At 41.8% G+C, this 18,083-nt stretch overlaps 1 protein-coding gene across 3 annotated transcripts; it reads left to right on the plus strand.

Annotated features, from left to right (window-relative positions):
• The first annotated feature begins 83 nt into the window (after positions 1-83).
• On the plus strand, positions 84-17,129 carry Spcs2 (signal peptidase complex subunit 2). 3 transcript variants are annotated; one of them, XM_085682933.2, is made up of 6 exons: positions 5,266-5,443; positions 5,859-6,049; positions 7,856-7,939; positions 8,710-8,869; positions 11,481-11,616; positions 16,253-17,129. In XM_085682933.2, the coding sequence occupies exons 1-6, from the start codon at positions 5,275-5,277 to the stop codon at positions 16,437-16,439; spliced, it is 927 nt and encodes a 308-aa protein (XP_085539059.1). In that variant the 5' UTR covers positions 5,266-5,274; the 3' UTR covers positions 16,440-17,129. The 3 variants fall into 3 exon arrangements, with proteins under 3 accessions (XP_085539060.1, XP_085539061.1, XP_085539059.1); XM_085682934.2 differs by lacking the exons at positions 5,266-5,443; positions 5,859-6,049 and adding an exon at positions 84-241; XM_085682935.2 differs by lacking the exons at positions 5,266-5,443; positions 5,859-6,049 and adding an exon at positions 2,323-2,391.
• Positions 17,130-18,083: the final 954 nt, after the last annotated feature.

The following is an 18,083-nucleotide window of genomic DNA, read 5'->3' on the forward strand; positions in this document are numbered from 1 at the left end:
CTCTCAGCCCTCGTCAGCCCACGAACTACGGATCCCGATGGGCGCTGAGCGCCGCACCACGTGGGCAGTTTCAGCCAATCGGCATTGGACAAGTCGTAGTGGGAGGGAGACGCGGAGGGGAGACAAGATGGCGGCGGCGGCATCGCAAGGCGGGAGAAGCGGCGGTGGCGGAGGCGGTAGTGGGGTTGGCGGCGGCCCCAGCTGTGGGACAAGCAGCAGCCGTACTGGTTTGTTGGATAAGGTGAGGAACTGAGTCCTGGGAACAGTGTAGAGCCTTGGGGATGCCCAGGAGGTGCTGAGCCCGCCGTCCCATCCCCGCCCCCCTTGTCTGCGGCTTCTTAACTAGCCCAGCACCGCGCTCTTGTCATCTGCCCTCTCAACACATTCACATCTCAGCTTTCTCTTTAGGTCCTCTCTTTCTGCAAGTATGCTGGTCCCTAACGCTGGCCGTCACCGCAGCCTTTTAAAGTTATTTATGGCTATATTTCGCCGTAAGGATCGCGTTTCTATTGTGTTAGGAGGGCCACTCTTGAAAGTACCTATTTCACCAACGCGGAAAACTGATCTCCCCAAGAAATTAAAAGAATCTACTCGAAGTCGGTGTTCCCCAAACTTCCGCCGTCACCCTCGCGTGTTGCTATAGAGGCCAAAGAGTTCCGCGACCTTTTATTCACTAAAGTTTCTAGGCAGATTTTCTTTTCCATGACACGTCAAATAATGAAATATTCGTATGTTGGCTTCCCTTGCTAGGCTGACAGAAAGTCTTTTTCCCTTTTGCGTTCCCTGCCTTTCTCTTTCTTCCCCTGCTGTCTGTGCCAGCTAGCTGCTTTTCCACTCTGCCTACCCAATCATTAAAAAACAAAAACAAAAAAAAAAATCTTTATCCATAAGGGCTTAAAGGAAAGGGGTGGGGCTGCTCCTGAATTGACCTTCTTGCCCTTTGCACAGCATCTGGAAGAAACAGTTATGTGAAAAGCAGGCCTAGTATTGGTTCTGCCTCTGGCTGTGTGACCTGAAATATGCCTGTTCTCCCCGTGTCTGTTACTCATCTTGAAAAGTGAGGAATTTAGCCTGAGTATATTATGAGGTTCCCCTCCAGTGTTTTCATTCTCAGCTGATGTGTTAAGTGTGGAGCATGCAGCTTTAATATAGTAAACCATTTTTTTCTTGAAACATTTTAATTGAAAAGCTTTCTGACTCCTCTGAGCCAAACAGATTGCTAGTGCTTAAGAAATGAATATCTGATTATGTTGAGGGCTTCCAATCCAGGATCTCTTCCCACATAGTAGGGAACTACTCCACCATGGAGCCACATCCCCAGTTCTGCTTGGTTCTTTTGAGGGTCATTAAAGATAGGGTCTTGCCATGCAGCTAAGTTGGTCTCAAGCTTAGATCCTCCTGCTTCTTTCTTCTGACTGCTCTCACAGTCTTCATACTTCTTAAGTAGGATTGTGTTCTGAGAATTGGTTGGTATTTGTGTTAAAATTCACCCTTTCTATTAGGTGTGCAACTCACAGCTCATGCTGAGCCTTCCCAGGTGACTCCGTCTTCCCTCTGCTTGGATTTTCACTAGCAAACATAAATATGGACATTCTGCCAATGCAGAGCTTACTAAACAGTGCTCTTTGGTGTCTGTCAAGGCTTGGTTTCAGGTTTCACTGCAGATTTTTGGTGTTCAAGGATGCTCAGATCATTCATAAAATGGTATAGTATTTGAATATAAGCTATATACCTACCCTCCAGTATGCTTTAAATCACCTGTAGATTATTTGAAATACTTGCTGCAAAGTAAATGCTTTGCAGACAGTTGTTATACTGTGACAAAAAATGTTTGTGAGTTCAAGACATACAAAGGTTTTTCGTTTTTGTTCTGTTTTTGTTTTTTCCTTTGAATACTGTCTGTACATTGGTTGATCCTTGCCTGTGCAATATTGATGTAGAGAGCTGACTGTAGTATCTTAGTGTTAGGATAAGTTGGCCTTTAAGTGTCTCTGCTACTGGAGTAAAGTATGAAGACTGAAGTTACTTAACCTTAGAACCTTTCCTATTCTTCATATGAAACAAAGAGAGTCTCTGGCAACTATATGACAGGGTTTGGGGCAGAATCAAGACAATAACAGCCTCTGCACTCTGAAGTTTACTGAGTAGTGATGAAGGGACGTAGCAAGCTTCTGTTATCAGAGTGCTCAGACTAGCCAAATAGGAAGTAGAATATTCAAAATAAGTATATTTAAGGAAACACATAATGCATTCAAAAGGTACTTTTTGCAGAAATTCAAATGAGAGGATGGTTCTTAAGATTTGATAGCTAAGAGTTAGAGCCCTGAGGTGAAAGGTGTCATGTCTGAGTAGAGTTCAGACATGATGTTGAGAATGAGAAGAACATATGAAGTAAGAGAGTTTTAAATTATTTATTGCATTTGATGTATTTTGATGTGTGGGGGGCACATGGTGTGGAGGTCAGAGAACAATTTTTGAGAATCAGTTCTCTCCTACTGTGAGGGACTCAGGGACCCCATGAGGCTTAGCAGTAAGTATCTTTATCCGCTGAGCCATCTCTCTTCCTTATACAGAATGTGATGGTGCTTGAGATTTCTTGTAGGCTTGCCAGGAGGGTCTCTAGGTAAACTAGTGATGTAGAGTTAGACTGGAGAGGGTCGCTTAAGTGGGAGTGGGATGGAAAGGCTTTTGAGACTATATAAAGTGACTTTAGGAAGATTATTCACATAGTTCACAGACGTAATATGGCCATAGACTAGTGTATAGGACTTAGTAGAAAGAAGGGCAAGTTTGCGTTCTAGTGCAGCATACTAAAACGCTTGGATGATTAATCATTATTGAACTTACTTGAATTTCTTTACCACAGTAAATATTGTAGATATTCTCATTATTGACTTGTTGTAAAGATTATATTACACAATACTGATAAAGCTCGTTTTAAAGGCCTGTATAAAAACAGAATGGGAAGGTGATGAATTCCCTAACTGGGATATCAGAAAGAGATAAAGTGTTCTCACAGAGGAACATTTGGAAGATTGTTTTCCCTTATTGAAATGGGACTTCACTGTGTAACCCAGGTTGTTCTTGAAAATTAGAGTCTTTCTGCCTCAGCCTGCCTAGTAGTGAGATTACAGGCCTGTTCCAGGATACTCCCCTACCCCAACACGGAAGATTTAACCAAGAAATGAGAGACAGAAGAGAGAAAATAGTCAGGAGCTGTTTTCCTTTTTCCTGGAAAACTGACTTTTTGTTTACATTGACTTGTTTGCAGAATTTCTAAATTCCAGAAGCAACTAGTGCGCCTGGGAGTTGGCTGAGTTCTACCAGTTTGTGTTTTTCCAGTTTTGTGTGGGGGTTTCTCTACAGTGATCAGTGCAGAGCCAGTGCTTACAGCCCTGATGTTAGCCGAGAAAAATCCCCCAGTCTTAGAAATAGCTGTAGAAGATGCTGCTTGATGTGTCTGAGAAAACTGGCTGCTGAGGTGGAGAATCTGGGACCTATCCCGAGTGGAGCAAGTCTATGTGAACAGCAGGGGTTTTGTTCTGAGGGAGTGAGAACATGGGGTGTGTTCAAATGAGGATGGTGCCTTTAATATAACCTCTTCAACATGATTTCTCTTCTTGCTTTTTCTTTTCTCCCTTTGTGGGAGGAAGGTTTTTATTTCCACACCTGTTGTTTCACTCGCCATGAAGAGATGTGATCAAGGTGTATGAATGTGCTTCTCGGTTTCTCAATACTGATGCGGGTTTCTGTTCCTTTGAAACGGACTTTAAGAGCAAAGCGGCACCTGTTTCCTGTTTCAAAAACAAATTTGCAGATCTAATCTTCTCCCCTGAGTCACTGCACTAAGCTGGTTTGCCCCATGCCTGTCAGTGCCTTCTGAGCTATATGGCAGCCAGAAAGAATAGCTGCTTTGCTGAGTGGTGGTGGCACATGCCTTTAATCCCAGCACTCGGGAGGAAGAAATAGGTAGATCTTGTCTACAGAGTGAGTTCCAGGACAGTCTCCAAAGCTACAGAGAAACTATCTTGGGGGGCGGGGGAGAATAACTGTTTTCCAATTTGTTTGGGCTATTAAAAGTTGGCGTGCTATTCATTCATTCATTCATTCATTCATTCGTGAACTGTTATCCAAACCTTTTTAACCTCATAACCTGTATTATGACTCATGGTTAGAGTCTCAGCCTGACATTAGGATACAGCTTCTATATCTTGGTTACTGAGAACGTAGCTCTGGGGCCAGCCTTGCCAGCTTCTAGCTTTGTAGAACTTTCTGCAGTGGAGAATCATAAGTGAAATGAATCTCAAGTGTTCATGAAAGTCATCAAGTGAACTTGTTAGACGGGTGTAGTCAGAGTTCATATATATAAGAACTTCAGAAAAACCCTGTTGACTGCTCAGAGACTATTTACAATTATTCCAGATAGTATCTTGAAACTTAACCGTCATTTTAGTTTTACAGGATCCCATAGAAAGTACATTGCCTCCGTGACAGCTAAAAGTAATTCTAGAAGACTATGTCCCCTCTCCCAACAAAGTTTGTCCTCAGGGTTAGGGATGATGTCAATTAGCGGTTGATTTTTAAAATCAACTGGTATAGGGTTGGGAGGTTGGAGTGGAAATTATGTAGGTTCAGGGATCTCTTTGAAAAAAGGGGAGGGGGAATTAAATGGGATAATAGGTAGATCAGCATGAGCTTACTCACACTAATAATAAAAGTGATTGTGAGCTATTATTTATAGACAATTTATGTTGGTATAGATTCTTTCATGTTGGTACAAATTCAAATTATATTTGTTATATTGAATATGCTCCTATTTCTGTTTACAATATTTTTACACCTAGGCAAAGTAATTTTGTCATATTGTATGCCTGCATATTTCTACCTCGACTTAAGACATTTGTATATTGGTACATTTTAGGATATATTTATCATATTGCACTATACATTTTTACCTCAAGATACTTATACACTCTTTCCATTTTGAGGTCATTGTCCTCATTTGCTGCACAGTTGTTTAAAGATTGTTTAATATTCTAGTATAAACTCTTAGTCTTTAAGCTATACAAGTATTAAGTATTATAGGTCTTTAGTAACCCATGTTTGTCATGATTATAGTTAGACTAATCAGTTTCTTTAGATATATAGGGATTGTATGCCGCATAGATGGGTGATCTTCAACCACTTCGAAGAACTATAGAATGTGACATTTAAATAACTTAGGGTTCTGTTGACGTGAGACACGATTGCTCCTGGCAACATCAATCTATACCCATGAGAATGTTGAGCACTGAAGACACTCCACTTGGAGCTGTTTTCTTCTTGGCAAAACTGGCCTTTGGGCAAGAAACTGCCCATGCCTCGACCACTGACAAAATTTGCGGTGTCCGGACTGGACAAGCACGATACAAGAAAAAAGACTGGCAAACCTTGCCAAGACAGGGTAAGATGGTTTTGAAATTTTTCCTGCCTCTTTGGCTATGCTCTGTCAGTTTCTGTAGGCCTTAGCCAAAGTTGGTTGCTCCAGTGTTCCCAGTGAGACTTTGGGTGATTGCCCAGGTAGCCTGTTGTCTTCATTTATTGCACATTTTGGAAGCTGCCTGATTGTACTTCCTGCCTACTCAAGAGAAATTATCTACCTTCTCAGGTCTTCGATGAGATTAAAGACTAGATAGTTGTAGTTATTGTCCTCTCCTGACTTAGCCAGCCATTTCTAATACAAGACTTAGACTCTTTAGGACAGGATAAGTATTGAAATATTTAACATATGTTTCTTGCTTAATATTGTTTATGCTGGTCGTAATTCTAATTTTTATACTTGATATCTGTTCTTATTGTATACAATTTTTTTGTATTAGGTTTGGAACTCTTATTTAGGCAAAAAGGGGAATTGTTGGGGAACCTCCTTCAGCCAGTGACCTTTGAGATACTGGACCAGGTTGGGCATGGCGTTGGTTACCAAAGAAAAAAAACTATGCAGGCTCACTTGCTCGCTCTCTTGGTTCCTGGATTCGGTTCCTGTTGCCCACTCCTGCAAAGGATAAGACCTGTGAGTCCATTGTAAATAGGGAACCCTTCATTAGACCCAGTCCTGAGCTAGTGTGGGACTGTTTTATTCGCATTTGCCTATATGGGGTGTTTCTGTCCTCAAAACTCAGGCAAGGACAAGTATGCCCTGTTCCTCTGTTGATTAAAAAAAAGTGATTTCTAGTAACCATCATGACTCACTCATGAACATGAATAACTTGTATGGTTATAATGTAAACTCAGAGCCATGATCTGATCCAGTTAAGCAATTAAATAATGCCAAGTCAGTACTATGACTGTTTTGAAAAGATGGCAGGAGGAGCAGGAAAAATAATACGAATATGTCAGGAGAGTTTCCCAAGACTGGTGATTTGTTAGCCAAACCATGAAACTCAGCATATAGTGCTGCCTGGAATAAGATCTATTATAGCACCATGGAATGGAATGCGGAGGAGACCAAGTGGTATTTAATGGCAGAGCTTCTTGGCCATTAAAACCCCAAGAGACATCCCTTCAGTAAGGAGAGTTACAACAGATAGCACATGTAAAGTGGTGTCTGCCGGGGAACCTCATTAGACACACAGTTAAGTGGGCACCTTATGCCTAGTCTGTGCCAGATTCCTAGAAGAAAGGTGTTTGACATGGATCACATTGTTCACAGAGCTTAGACACAGGGAACTACTTTTAGCATGTAGGGGATATTTTATATAGTGCAGGGAACTGTGTATCAGCCAAGTTGCCAGATAGCAGGCAGAGACCAGCCTGGAAAATATACCTTCCTAAGTGTTCCGAGGCAGAGGCCATTCTGGCTTACACAGTACCAGGTCAGCCAAGGCTCCATAAAAAGACTCTGTCTCAGAAACAAACAAAAAGGTAGCGATCAACTGAGGAAGCTTCTGGCCTACACACACACACACACACACACACACACCTACATATGTGTGTAAACATAAACACAGAGATACAATGTAAGCGGAGACTGTTCTTTCATTTCCCAGCCGCCCAGACCCAAATAATCACACAGAAACTATATTAATTACACTATTTGGCCTATTAGTTCAGGCTTCTTTATTAACTAACTTTTATATCTTAAATTAACCCATTTCTATTATTTTGTACTTGGCCACAAGACTTGTGGTTTGTTACCTCTTGCTTTTTGGGCAGCTACATGACATCTCTCTGACTCCACCTACTCTCTCTTTTTATCTCTTCCAGCTTGACTGTATTCTGCCCTACTATAGGCCAAAGCAGCTTCTTTATTAACCAATGGTAATAAAACATATTCATAGCATATAGAGGGAATCCCACATTAAAACAAGGCAAAGGCAAGTTTGTCTCACAGTATTTTATCACAGTAACAGGAAGAAAAGTAGGGCACTTGGTTTATAACTGAAAATTTGATGTGTCAACCCATTTTTCTGGATTTGCTGTCTTAAAAGGTGCAGCATGGTAATAAAGTATTCAAATTATTTATAGACAACAATGTTTTAAGGACCTTCTCTCTCTGTCTATAAATTCCTATACCTGTATTTGCTGAATTTTGTGCTTACGGGATGTTAGGGTGAACAAATGCAGCTTTTTTTCTGCACTCATCTGTGAATGTAAAATGGGGTAGGATGTATGAGTTGACATAGCACATCCACTTGTTCTGGTTCTAGGCTGTAGGATTTGCGTTTTCTGCATGGAAACTTGCACTATCCATATGAGAACCTGATTGTGGTGCCTAGTCTCCATTCCATCAGAAGACAAGAGTTCTGAAGAAAGTAGCTCATTGTACTTTGTAAGGTGCCACAGTTTTTGATGCACAGTTTTTCCGTTTGTTTTGCAGTGGAAAATTGATGATAAGCCTGTAAAAATTGATAAGTGGGATGGATCAGCTGTGAAAAACTCTTTGGATGATTCCGCCAAAAAGGTACATTTTTCGAGAATGTGCATGAGTGTGTTTTTAGCCTGTGGACATGTCTCCTCTTAGATCTCAAAGTTAGAAAATGAACCAGGAAAGGGCTTCTAAAATTATCAAGAATAAATAGGAGGAAGTGTTTTTAACATCAGTGTTGGGGTGTCATGAAAATTGGTAATTCATTGTTTCGAGATTAATTAGCTTAGAGCACAGAAGCTTGGGAAGGTAGAACTTTCATCTATGGAGAGTCCGTTTGAGAATTTTAAAAGCTATGTAAGGTACTGCCAGGCGCACTTGGGACACAGAGGCAGGCCGATCTTTGTGAGTTTGAGGCCAGCCTGATCTACAGAACTAGTTCCAGAACAGCCAAGATAGCCAAGGCTACATAAAGAAACTTATTTATATAAACAAGAAACTTGCTATATAAAAAAATAAAATAAAATAGGGCTGGAGAGATGGCTCAGAGGTTAAGAGCACTGACTGCTCTTCCAGAGGTCCTGAGTTCAATTCCCAGCAACCACATGGTGGCTCACAGCCATCTGTAATGAGATCTAGCGCCCTCCTCTGGCATGCAGGCATACATGGAGTCAGAATGTTGTATAATAAATAAATAAATAAATAAATAAATAAAATTCTCTGGGATTCTTTAAGTAGGATTTGAGCTTCTTTGTTTAGAGTGGTAAGATGCCAGTGAAGAGAAAATTTGTTCTTTCCTGCAGTTCATAACATGGCCAAGCCACAGCAAGGCCGCATCGCTGACACCTCCCCCTGCTTCTCTCTAGGTGCTCCTGGAAAAGTACAAGTACGTGGAGAACTTTGGACTGATTGACGGCCGGCTCACCATCTGCACCATCTCCTGCTTCTTTGCCGTAGTGGCTTTGATTTGGGATTACATGCACCCGTTTCCAGAGTCCAAGCCAGTTTTGGCTTTGTGCGTAATATCATATCCTTTTTCTCACGCTCAGGTTTACTTTCTAGTAACAATTCAGAAATGCCTGCCGTTTAATTAGCCTTGCTTCACATAGAAGCTTTGATTTTAGGGCTTGCTAATGTTAGAGTTAACATTAAAAGCTGTACCTGTCAACTCATGCTGTATCATTGATACTCTGTATTTAATAAGGTTATTTAGTTATTAACTAATAGGAGAACTAGAGCAAAAATACACAATGGTAATGAGACCCAGCTCTTTTAACTCGTTGGATTTTTTTCCATCAGACTGGGTTGCTTTAAGCCATTTATTCCAGACTATTAATAGAAAAGCTTTGGCTTTTAGAAGTTTGAATTTGTTTCCTATTTTTCTTTGATGCTGAAGAGCTGGCTGGGGAGGTCCTGAGCATGAGTGCGGATTTGACCTGTGTTTCAGTGAGATTAAGGACTCCTGGGTCTACACAATGTGGGTTTGAAATCCAAGGTGTTTGTGACCTTGTGCTCAGCAGAAAAAATGTAAGTAATACACATTCAGAATTGCCAGAATGAGTGGGACTCTGGGTGTGGTAGCATACGCTTGTAATTCCAGCTCCCAGGATGAATCAGGGTGACCATGAGTTTCAAGCCAGCTAGGGCTACCTGGCAAAACCTCATATCCCCATTTAAAAACTGGGAAAAAGAGTGTTGGAGATGGCCCATTGTTAAAATATTCATTACACAAGCACGGAGACCTGAGCTTGGAACCCCAGCACCCACTTAAAAGCTGGACACAGCATACAGGCTTGTGATTCCAGTGCTGAGGAGATGGGGACGGGATTCCAGGGTCATCTGACCAGCCAGTCTCTGAATCTGTAGCTCCAGGTTGGTTCAGTATTTAACTTTCATAATTTATAACTTAAAAACGATATAGCCTCTTTAGGTTAAGGTATTTGCTGTCAGGCTTGATGATGTGAGTTCAGTCCCTGGAACCCAGAGTGAGGGAATTGACCCCTGCAAGTTTGTCCTTTCATTTCCACACCTGTGCCTTGACATACTTTGTGCACACATTTCCCCAGATAAATGGTATAAAATTAAAAAAATTATAGCTATATATCTCCATTAGTATGTAGAACTCTACCACTAAGTGAAAAAATATATCTTACAGACTACCTTCACAAAGCTGGAGAAATAGTGCCGTAGTCAGAGTTTGCTTCCCGGAACCCAAGTCATCAACTCCAGCTCCAGGGGATCTGACACACTCTTCTGGCTCCTGCAGGCACCCGTGTGCACACGCGCACACACACACACACACAATTTCAAAAATAAAATTAATCCACTTTCAGAGGCAGTTAGTAAGCCATCTTAATAAAGCACCCGATTAAAAATAGTACTATACAAATAGACAGTTCCTGGTCTTGGCAACATGTAACCTTTGACTCTTCAGTAATCAGATTAGTTATCCTAGTTAGAAATGTTCACTGTTGATGCAATCTAAAAGAATGTACCTTAAGTTCTAGAGACCATTTTCAAGACAGTGACAGCAACCATATTACACAGTCTCCAAAGGAACTACTTTGACAATATTTCAGCTATACTTTGTTTAAAGCAAAGCATGATCCTAAGGTCATGTTTTATATATAGTGCTAGTGACTACCACTGTAAGGAAGTACTGTGTGCTACATGGCTATATATAGAAGCCCCATGGAAGTTCTGTTCCATTTGTCTGAGACAGGTCTCAGTAGACCGACCTTAACTCGCAGTAGTCCTGACATAGCCTTCCAAGTGTGGAAATTAGAGGTGTGCCCCACCACGCTTAGCTTCACGACCATTCTAGAAGCTCAGTATTCTGCCCATTTAGAGATGAGCATATGTGGGGAAGAAATTAATTTATTAAATGCCAACATGCAATCCCAGTACTGTCTTAACTCAGAGTCATTATTCTTCTTATCATATTCCCTGCTTCTCTCGTTCATAAAATTTAAGTGACACTCTACACGTTAGTGGTTGAATATAAAATTAGCACTGTCAAGCTGTATAATAATGCGTCTGCATGTACATCTCACAGTAGACTAAATCTGAAGTCACTTTGTCATTGGCTGAATATAGTCAAATGGAAGATAGAGCTTTTATTTTTGTGTTTTATGTACATGGGTATTTGCCTGCATGTATGTCTTTGTGTCCAAGGAAACCAGAAAGGGTATTAAATCTGGAACTGGAGCTATAGAATCTAGTGAACTGCCGTATGGGTGATGGGATTCAAACCCAGGTTTCCTGCAAGAGCAGCCAGTGTTCTGAATTGCTGAGCCATCTCTCCCGCCGCTGATAGTTTTTAAATAGAGAAATAAGCACAGGCGATAACAAAGTTTTGAGAAACTAAGTAACAGGACATTCTTAGACCTGTTGTCCTTCAGTGTAAAAGATAAGAAAGACCATTTGTCTCCTTTTTGAGATGGCTAGAGAACTAACCAGAGGAAGCCATATTTCTTCTAGGTGTTAAATACAAGGGTTAAAAGGAAATAATTAAAATTTCAGTGATACACTAGTAACTTGAGGCTATCAAGAAAATTTTTGTGGCTCTCGTGTGTCTTTTGTTGTTACTTTTTTTGTGTTTGCGTATTTGTATATTTTCCCCTTAACATTATTTGAACCTATTTTGTGATGATGGGGATTCTGACCATTTATACCTCATATAAGGAGAAGAGCATCTTTCTTGTGGCCCACAGAAAAGATCCTACAGGAATGGATCCTGATGATATTTGGCAGTTGTCCTCCAGCCTCAAAAGGTAACGGCCATCCTTAGTTCCTAGAGATTCTGTATTCCTGGTGTTGGGTTTGCCCTGGATTTACAGTGTACTCGTCTGTGTTCCATGCCAGTCACAGTGCCAGTCATGTAAAATGGGGGGTGAATGAGCTGGTAGGTTTTTTCTAGCACTGCAGTTCTGAGATTTCTTTATTGTAGAAGATACTCTCAGGATATACTTTGTCTTTTTCCTTGTGACCAGTTAACAAAGGTCAGAGGTTGGGTTGGAGGAATGGCTCGGAGGTTAGAAGTGCTTACTGCTCTTATGGAGGAACCGGGTTTGGTTCCTAGCACCCATGCAGCAGCTCACAGCCAGATGTAACTTGAGTTCCAGGAATCCAACATCTTCTTCTGGTTTTTCTGTTCTCCTGTATACATTTCATACGCATAAACTTGTGCAGGTGAATACATATACATATTAACTAAGTAAATCTTTTTTTAAAAAAGATCAGAGATGTGAGGTTATCTTTAAGGAGCCTCCATTCAGCATCTGTGTCCTCTGACTTGATTTTGAATGTGTTCAAGAATCCCTGGAGTGGTGTCCAGAGTCTCTGTCCCGTGGTAGCATGCACAGGTAGTCTTGGTGTTCAGAACTAGGTCCATGTTCCAGTGAGTTTGTTTCTAATTCATGGCTTTTGGAAAATTATATAAAGTGAAATTCTGTGAGGTTAAAAAAAATTGCTCAAGGGAATTGTTAGGAAGCTCAATATCAGCTATAGCAAATACACATACAGCATTTATTATATATTAGGTATGTGTTACTTTTCTCTTGTTTTGATAAACACCATGACCAAGGCACCTTACAGAAGGAAGGCTTTATTAGGGTTTGTGGTTCCATCACCATCACTTCAGGGAGACTTGGTAGCAGGCATACATAGTGGCTGGAGGAGCAAGCTGACAGCCCATGTCTTGAGCCACAAGCACAAAGCAGAGAGGGCAAACTAGAAATGGTACAAGTCTTTAAACCCTTAGAGCCTATCCCCAGCCACATACTTTATCCAGCCACACCACATCTAAGCTCTCCAGATAGTGCCACCAACTGGGGACCAACTGTTCAAATATACGAGCCTATGAGGGCATTCTCATTCAAACCACTGCAGGTGTTATGCTGAATCTTTGCCTCATTTAAGCTTTAGAACTCATATTTACAGATAAGAGCATGGGCCTTAAAGGTTAAATTGATTGAGCTCAGAAGTGGTAGAGTGTGTGTTAATACTAGCCCAAGTTGTGCACAGATTCCAGGTTCTTAGTTATTAACTAAAAAGAAATGATACAGTTTCTAGCATATCCAGGCCGTCATATTGTAATGACTCACACTGAAGGTAAGGAGCTTCAGTACCGGCCCCTTCCTGGCAGTTTGTGGAGTAGCCTCTGAGGAAGAGAAACAGACCTTCATTCTAAAGTCACAGCTGAGTTCTGCTTTCTCCTGACAGGCCCCTACCTGGCTTTTGGCCTCAACAATTAGAGAAGTTTGTACTTCTCACCAAGGTGCTAAAACAGTTGCATAATTCTAGAATCCAACAACATTGATTTCATTATTTTCATCTAACCTGTTTTTTTTAGTGGTGGTGGTGGTAGTGTGTGGTCCCAGTGTGTGTGTGTGTGTGTGTGTGTGTGTGTGTGTGTGTGTGTGTGTGTGATTTGCTTGTGTGCATGTTTGCCATGGTACATGCAAGTGTGGCAGTCAGCAGTCAGGATACTTCTTGGGAGTCAGTTCTCTTCCTTCAACCATGGGATCTGAGGATCAGCTAGCAAACACTTTTACCCACTGAGTTATCTCACCTGCCTTGGTTTTGTTTTGTTTTAGTTTTTGGGATCAGGGTGTCTCTGTGTGACTTTGGAGCCTGTTATGGAACTCACTGTGTAGACCAGGCTGGACTCAAACTCACAGAGATCCACCTGCCTCTGTGTCCTGAGTGCTGGGATTAAAGGTGTGCGCCACCACCGCCCGGCCTGCCTTGTTTTTTCACAGCTTTATTGAGAGAAAATTCACCCACCCTCCCATTCACCCACGTAAAGTTTAATTCAGTGACTCCTAGTGTATTATAGTTGATACCTGTTACCGCAGTCCTAGAAACATTTCCTTCACCTCAGAGTGAAAACCTATACCTTCAGTAATTGTCTCCTATTTCCCCCATTTTTTGCAACCCTAGTAATCACCCTCTGCTTTCCTGTATAAATGTCTCTTTTATGGTGGGCATTTCATTTGCATGGGATAATAATGACTTCTTTTACTTAGCATAGTGTCTTCCTTTTTTTGTATTTCAAAACTTTTAAAATTTTATCTGGTTTTTGAGAATTTCATACTGGTATGTAATTTGATCATATCCACCCACCCGTTCACTCCCCAGCTTCTCCCAGACCCCTCTGTACGGGCCCTTCTCAACTTCATATTACCTCTATAATCACTGAATCCAGCTCATGCTGCCTGTTAGTCAGGTTACCCACTGGAGTATGGGCAACCTATGAGGCTTCATTCCTGAAAACAACAACTGCCTTTCCCAGCAGCCATCACTGCCTGTTACTCTCAGCTAGAGTGGGACCTCGTGAGCTCACTCGCCGTCCATGCCAGATCTTGATTGTCTTGATCTTGTACAGACCTTGATGGGGCAGCCACAGTTGCCGTGAGTCCATGAGTACAATGGCCCTGCCATGTCCAGAAGACAGTACTTCACAACATAGCATGTTTTCAAAGTTCACCTCTGATGTGCCATGTATCAGTACACTATATTTTGTTACCCTATTTCAGTTGAAGAACATTTGAATTAGTTCTATCTTTTGATTTTATGAATGATAGTGCCTATGCATTTGTATGAATCTGTTTTAATTTCTCTTGGATAATGTACCTCGAATAGGAATTCCTGTGTCATGTAGCTACTTTGGTGAATTGACAGTCTGTTTTCCAAAGTGTGTGCTTCACTCTAAATCCCACTAGAAGTGTGTAAAATACTGACTTCACACATTCCTTGCTAGTTGTTGTCAGCTGCCCAGTATTGTTGGTGGAGAAAGAATCCTGAATGCTCCTTGCTGTCACCCTCTCCCTTAACAGTGGTTTAGTGTGGAGCAGTGCTGATTCTGCTGTCTCTGCAGCTGCCGGGTGTGCTCTGATGTGGCAGTGTGAGTGTCACAGGTGGTCAAACTGCACAGGCTTTAACTCAGATGTAAACAGTCTTCAGTGGGTTGCTCTTCTGCAGTTGGTATGCAGTGTAAACTTCTTCCTCTGCCCCCAGTGGCACCTCCATCTTATCTGTCTTCACACCCTTCTCAGACAGCATTGTGGAGTTTGCACTTTGTCAACCGCTCTAGTTGCCCATTGGCTGTCTCCCTTTAAACTGACTTCTTTCTGGCTTGATTAGTTTTCTGTCTCAAAGATAAATTGTTTGCCCTCTCTGAAGAAGGCTTTCCTGCCATGTGTTAGTCTAAATTAGGTATTCCAAGAACATTTTTACTTGCTAGTGTTGTCCATGGTCACATGCAGCTATGATTAAGTTTGTCTTGGTAAACTGTAAATCCCACAGTATCACTCTCCACAGCCTGAAACTCTTTACCATCCCCGGTTCCCAAGCACAGACAGGGATTGTGTTGTTTATCTCTGTGTCCTCAGCCCTCGCCCAAGGTCTGAGATAGTATGTGTGTCAGAAAGAAAGATGACTTGCTGATTAAAAGAAGCCGCTATTGCTCCAGAGAACCTGAGTTTTGAGCCTCAGCACCCACATGGTGGCTTACAGCCCAGCTGCAGGGATCTTAGGATTCTAGGGCCTCCCTTGGCCTCCATGGGCACCAGACACACAGGAATACACAGGCAGACATGCAGACAGAACACTCATACATAAATAAAAATAAATGAAAAAAATGTGTGACCGAGCCTTAGCTGTAGCTGTCGGCCATCTATAAAATGTACAACATCTTCCGTAGCTTCTCCATCTGAACACTTCCCGTTTTTCCTCCTGTAGTGAAACCTGCCTGTGACTGGAAGACACATTTCCTCTATGTACTAAAAGTAGTGGCTGATGTTTGTCTTGTAGTCCTTGTTACCAGATGGTGACCTGGAGCTAGGTTCCTTTTCTATTCTTCAGATATCCAAGGCATGTCCTTGGGCCTCTGTACTTTCCAGTCCTCTACATGGAATACTCTACTTGGATAGTGTGTTTCATCTTCATTAGGGTTCAGTAATTATACCAGGGGGATATGTCAGCATATCTAGGGAGGCATCAGAATTAGTACCGTAATTAGGCATAATTAGTACAATAATTAGGCAGTTAGAAAGCCTGGGAGTAGGGTCTGTCTCTCTTTGGGTGAGGGTGGGGGTAGTCTCTGATTCAGCATTGCTAAGCTTATTCCCACATTTCAAAAACATTTGGTGAGGTGTGTTACTGCTTGAGTTCCTATTTATTTTTAAATTGATTTTTAAAGTTAGCATATAAAGTGGTGCATTTTTGGTGGCATTTTCATATGTCTGCTCTCACTGGTCCTCCTCTCTCGTCTGCTGGTTCCTCTCCTTCCCCTTTAATGCCCTCTTCTGCTGTTTGGTATTTCATTGCTCTTGTCCCTGACCCTCAGAACTCTGCAGTTTTCCAGTCTATGTGGTGTTTGATTTTGTTCTTTGTCCTGATGCTTAGGTTCGATGACAAATACACCCTGAAGTTGACCTTCATCAGTGGGAGGACAAAGCAGCAGCGGGAAGCCGAGTTCACCAAGTCCATTGCTAAGTTCTTTGATCACAGCGGGACACTGGTCATGGATGCATATGAACCTGAAATATCTAGGCTACATGATAGTCTTGCCACAGAAAGAAAAATAAAATAGCCAATTCTAAAAGCTGTCTTTTGCTGGATCATACAGTTACTGGTGGGTAGGAAAGAAGCAGAAGCTTAAACTTGGTCAAGTATGAAATGTTAAAAAATGCCCCTGTTTAGCCCATGCTGGATAAATAGAATGTCCTAGCACAGATATGCAAAGCTGTATCTTTGATGGCTGGCTGTAGCCTTCTTGGTCTGCTGGGTTGTTGTTGTTTTCCTTAAGAAACAGTTTTGTAAAGCCGAGCATTCTTTTTCCTTTGCACTTAATAGTACTTTATTTAGCACAGCTTTGTGCCATGCAATGTTTGAATGCTCAGTTCTTAAGAACCCTTAACCCACTGGGCAGTGGTGTTCACCTACAATCCCAGCACTTGAAAGGCTGAGGAAAGGGGATTGAGATTGAGGCCATTCTGGACGATGGAGCCAGGTCTTGTCTTGCGAAGTGGGTGTTGTTAACTTGTTGCTGACTTTGTGTTAATCCCTGCTTCAGCAACTGTTTCTTTCAGTCCAGGATACAACTTCTTATGTATGACAGCTTTCCTGTATGCACCATTTTTGTGGGTGTGTATATATATTTGACTTGGGGAGAATTATTTTAAAAAAAATACAAATATTTTAATTTGTTTAAAATAGACCTGCCTATTACATTTTGTGCTGTTAACCAATTAAAGAAGCCAGTGGCATTTTTAGTTTTATAGTCTCTGTTTCCCACTAGTATGTTCCTGTCCATTTGTTTGTGCCCTTTATTAACTGCCATTTTCTAAAATTTTTTTCAATAAATGAAAGAAGATGTGAAACGTGGAGTCCTAGTCTTGAGAGAAGGAAGAGCACAGCGAGTGCTTTACTGCTCGTGGTGAACTCACTGCTCGGCTGCTCACTGTGGGGAGGCCTGGGGCCTGGGGCCTGGGACTCTGCTTCAGTGTTGGCAGTGAGGCTTAGCACTGGCTTTGTGCTCTGGGCAGGCACTTTCCCTTACTTGACACACGAGGAAGCTAAGACACAGAAGTTAACAGTTTGCCACACAGATGGATCTAGAACGGGAATTAAATCTTGGTAATCTGGTTCCAGAGTTTATGTTCCTTCAGAGACAAAACAACATTTTCCCAACTGGGACAGAGAACTGGGCACTTGACCAGGTCTTATGACCTTTAGGAATATTGCCCCTCTAGACTTCTGGGGTTATAATTCTAAGTCTAGTACCCAAAACTATGTTCACTTTATACGAAAGCCCCTGCCGAACACTGGCAATGTTGTCCCTTCTAGCAGTACCCAAGTGAGACAAGACTGGCCAGGTGTTGAAGCCTGGGAGTGTATAATGTATATGCTCTTTCCTAAAAGCCTTTGGTAAGTCAAAGCTTACCAAAGCTTGAACTTCTAATCTGCCCCGTCCCCTCCTGTAATGTAACAGTTCAGGTAGGTGGCTCATTTAGTAAAGTGCTTGCCACGCAAGCGTAAGAACCTGAGTTTGGCCCCTAGAACGGATGTATAAAGAAGCCAGGTGTGGTGGCACATTTGTAATCCCAGTAAAATGTTCATATAAACACGTGGAGACTTGGACCGCAGGGATCTCTTACAGTTTTACCCATGCCTCAAACCGGTTTAAGCAGTTCAGATGCTTTTTGAGTTCCTTTGTAGTTGCCTGTTGGTGAAG

Source organism: Myodes glareolus, chromosome 24, assembly GCF_982192425.1.
Source record: "Myodes glareolus chromosome 24, mMyoGla1.1, whole genome shotgun sequence".
In the NCBI taxonomy this organism is placed as follows: domain Eukaryota; kingdom Metazoa; phylum Chordata; class Mammalia; order Rodentia; family Cricetidae; genus Myodes; species Myodes glareolus.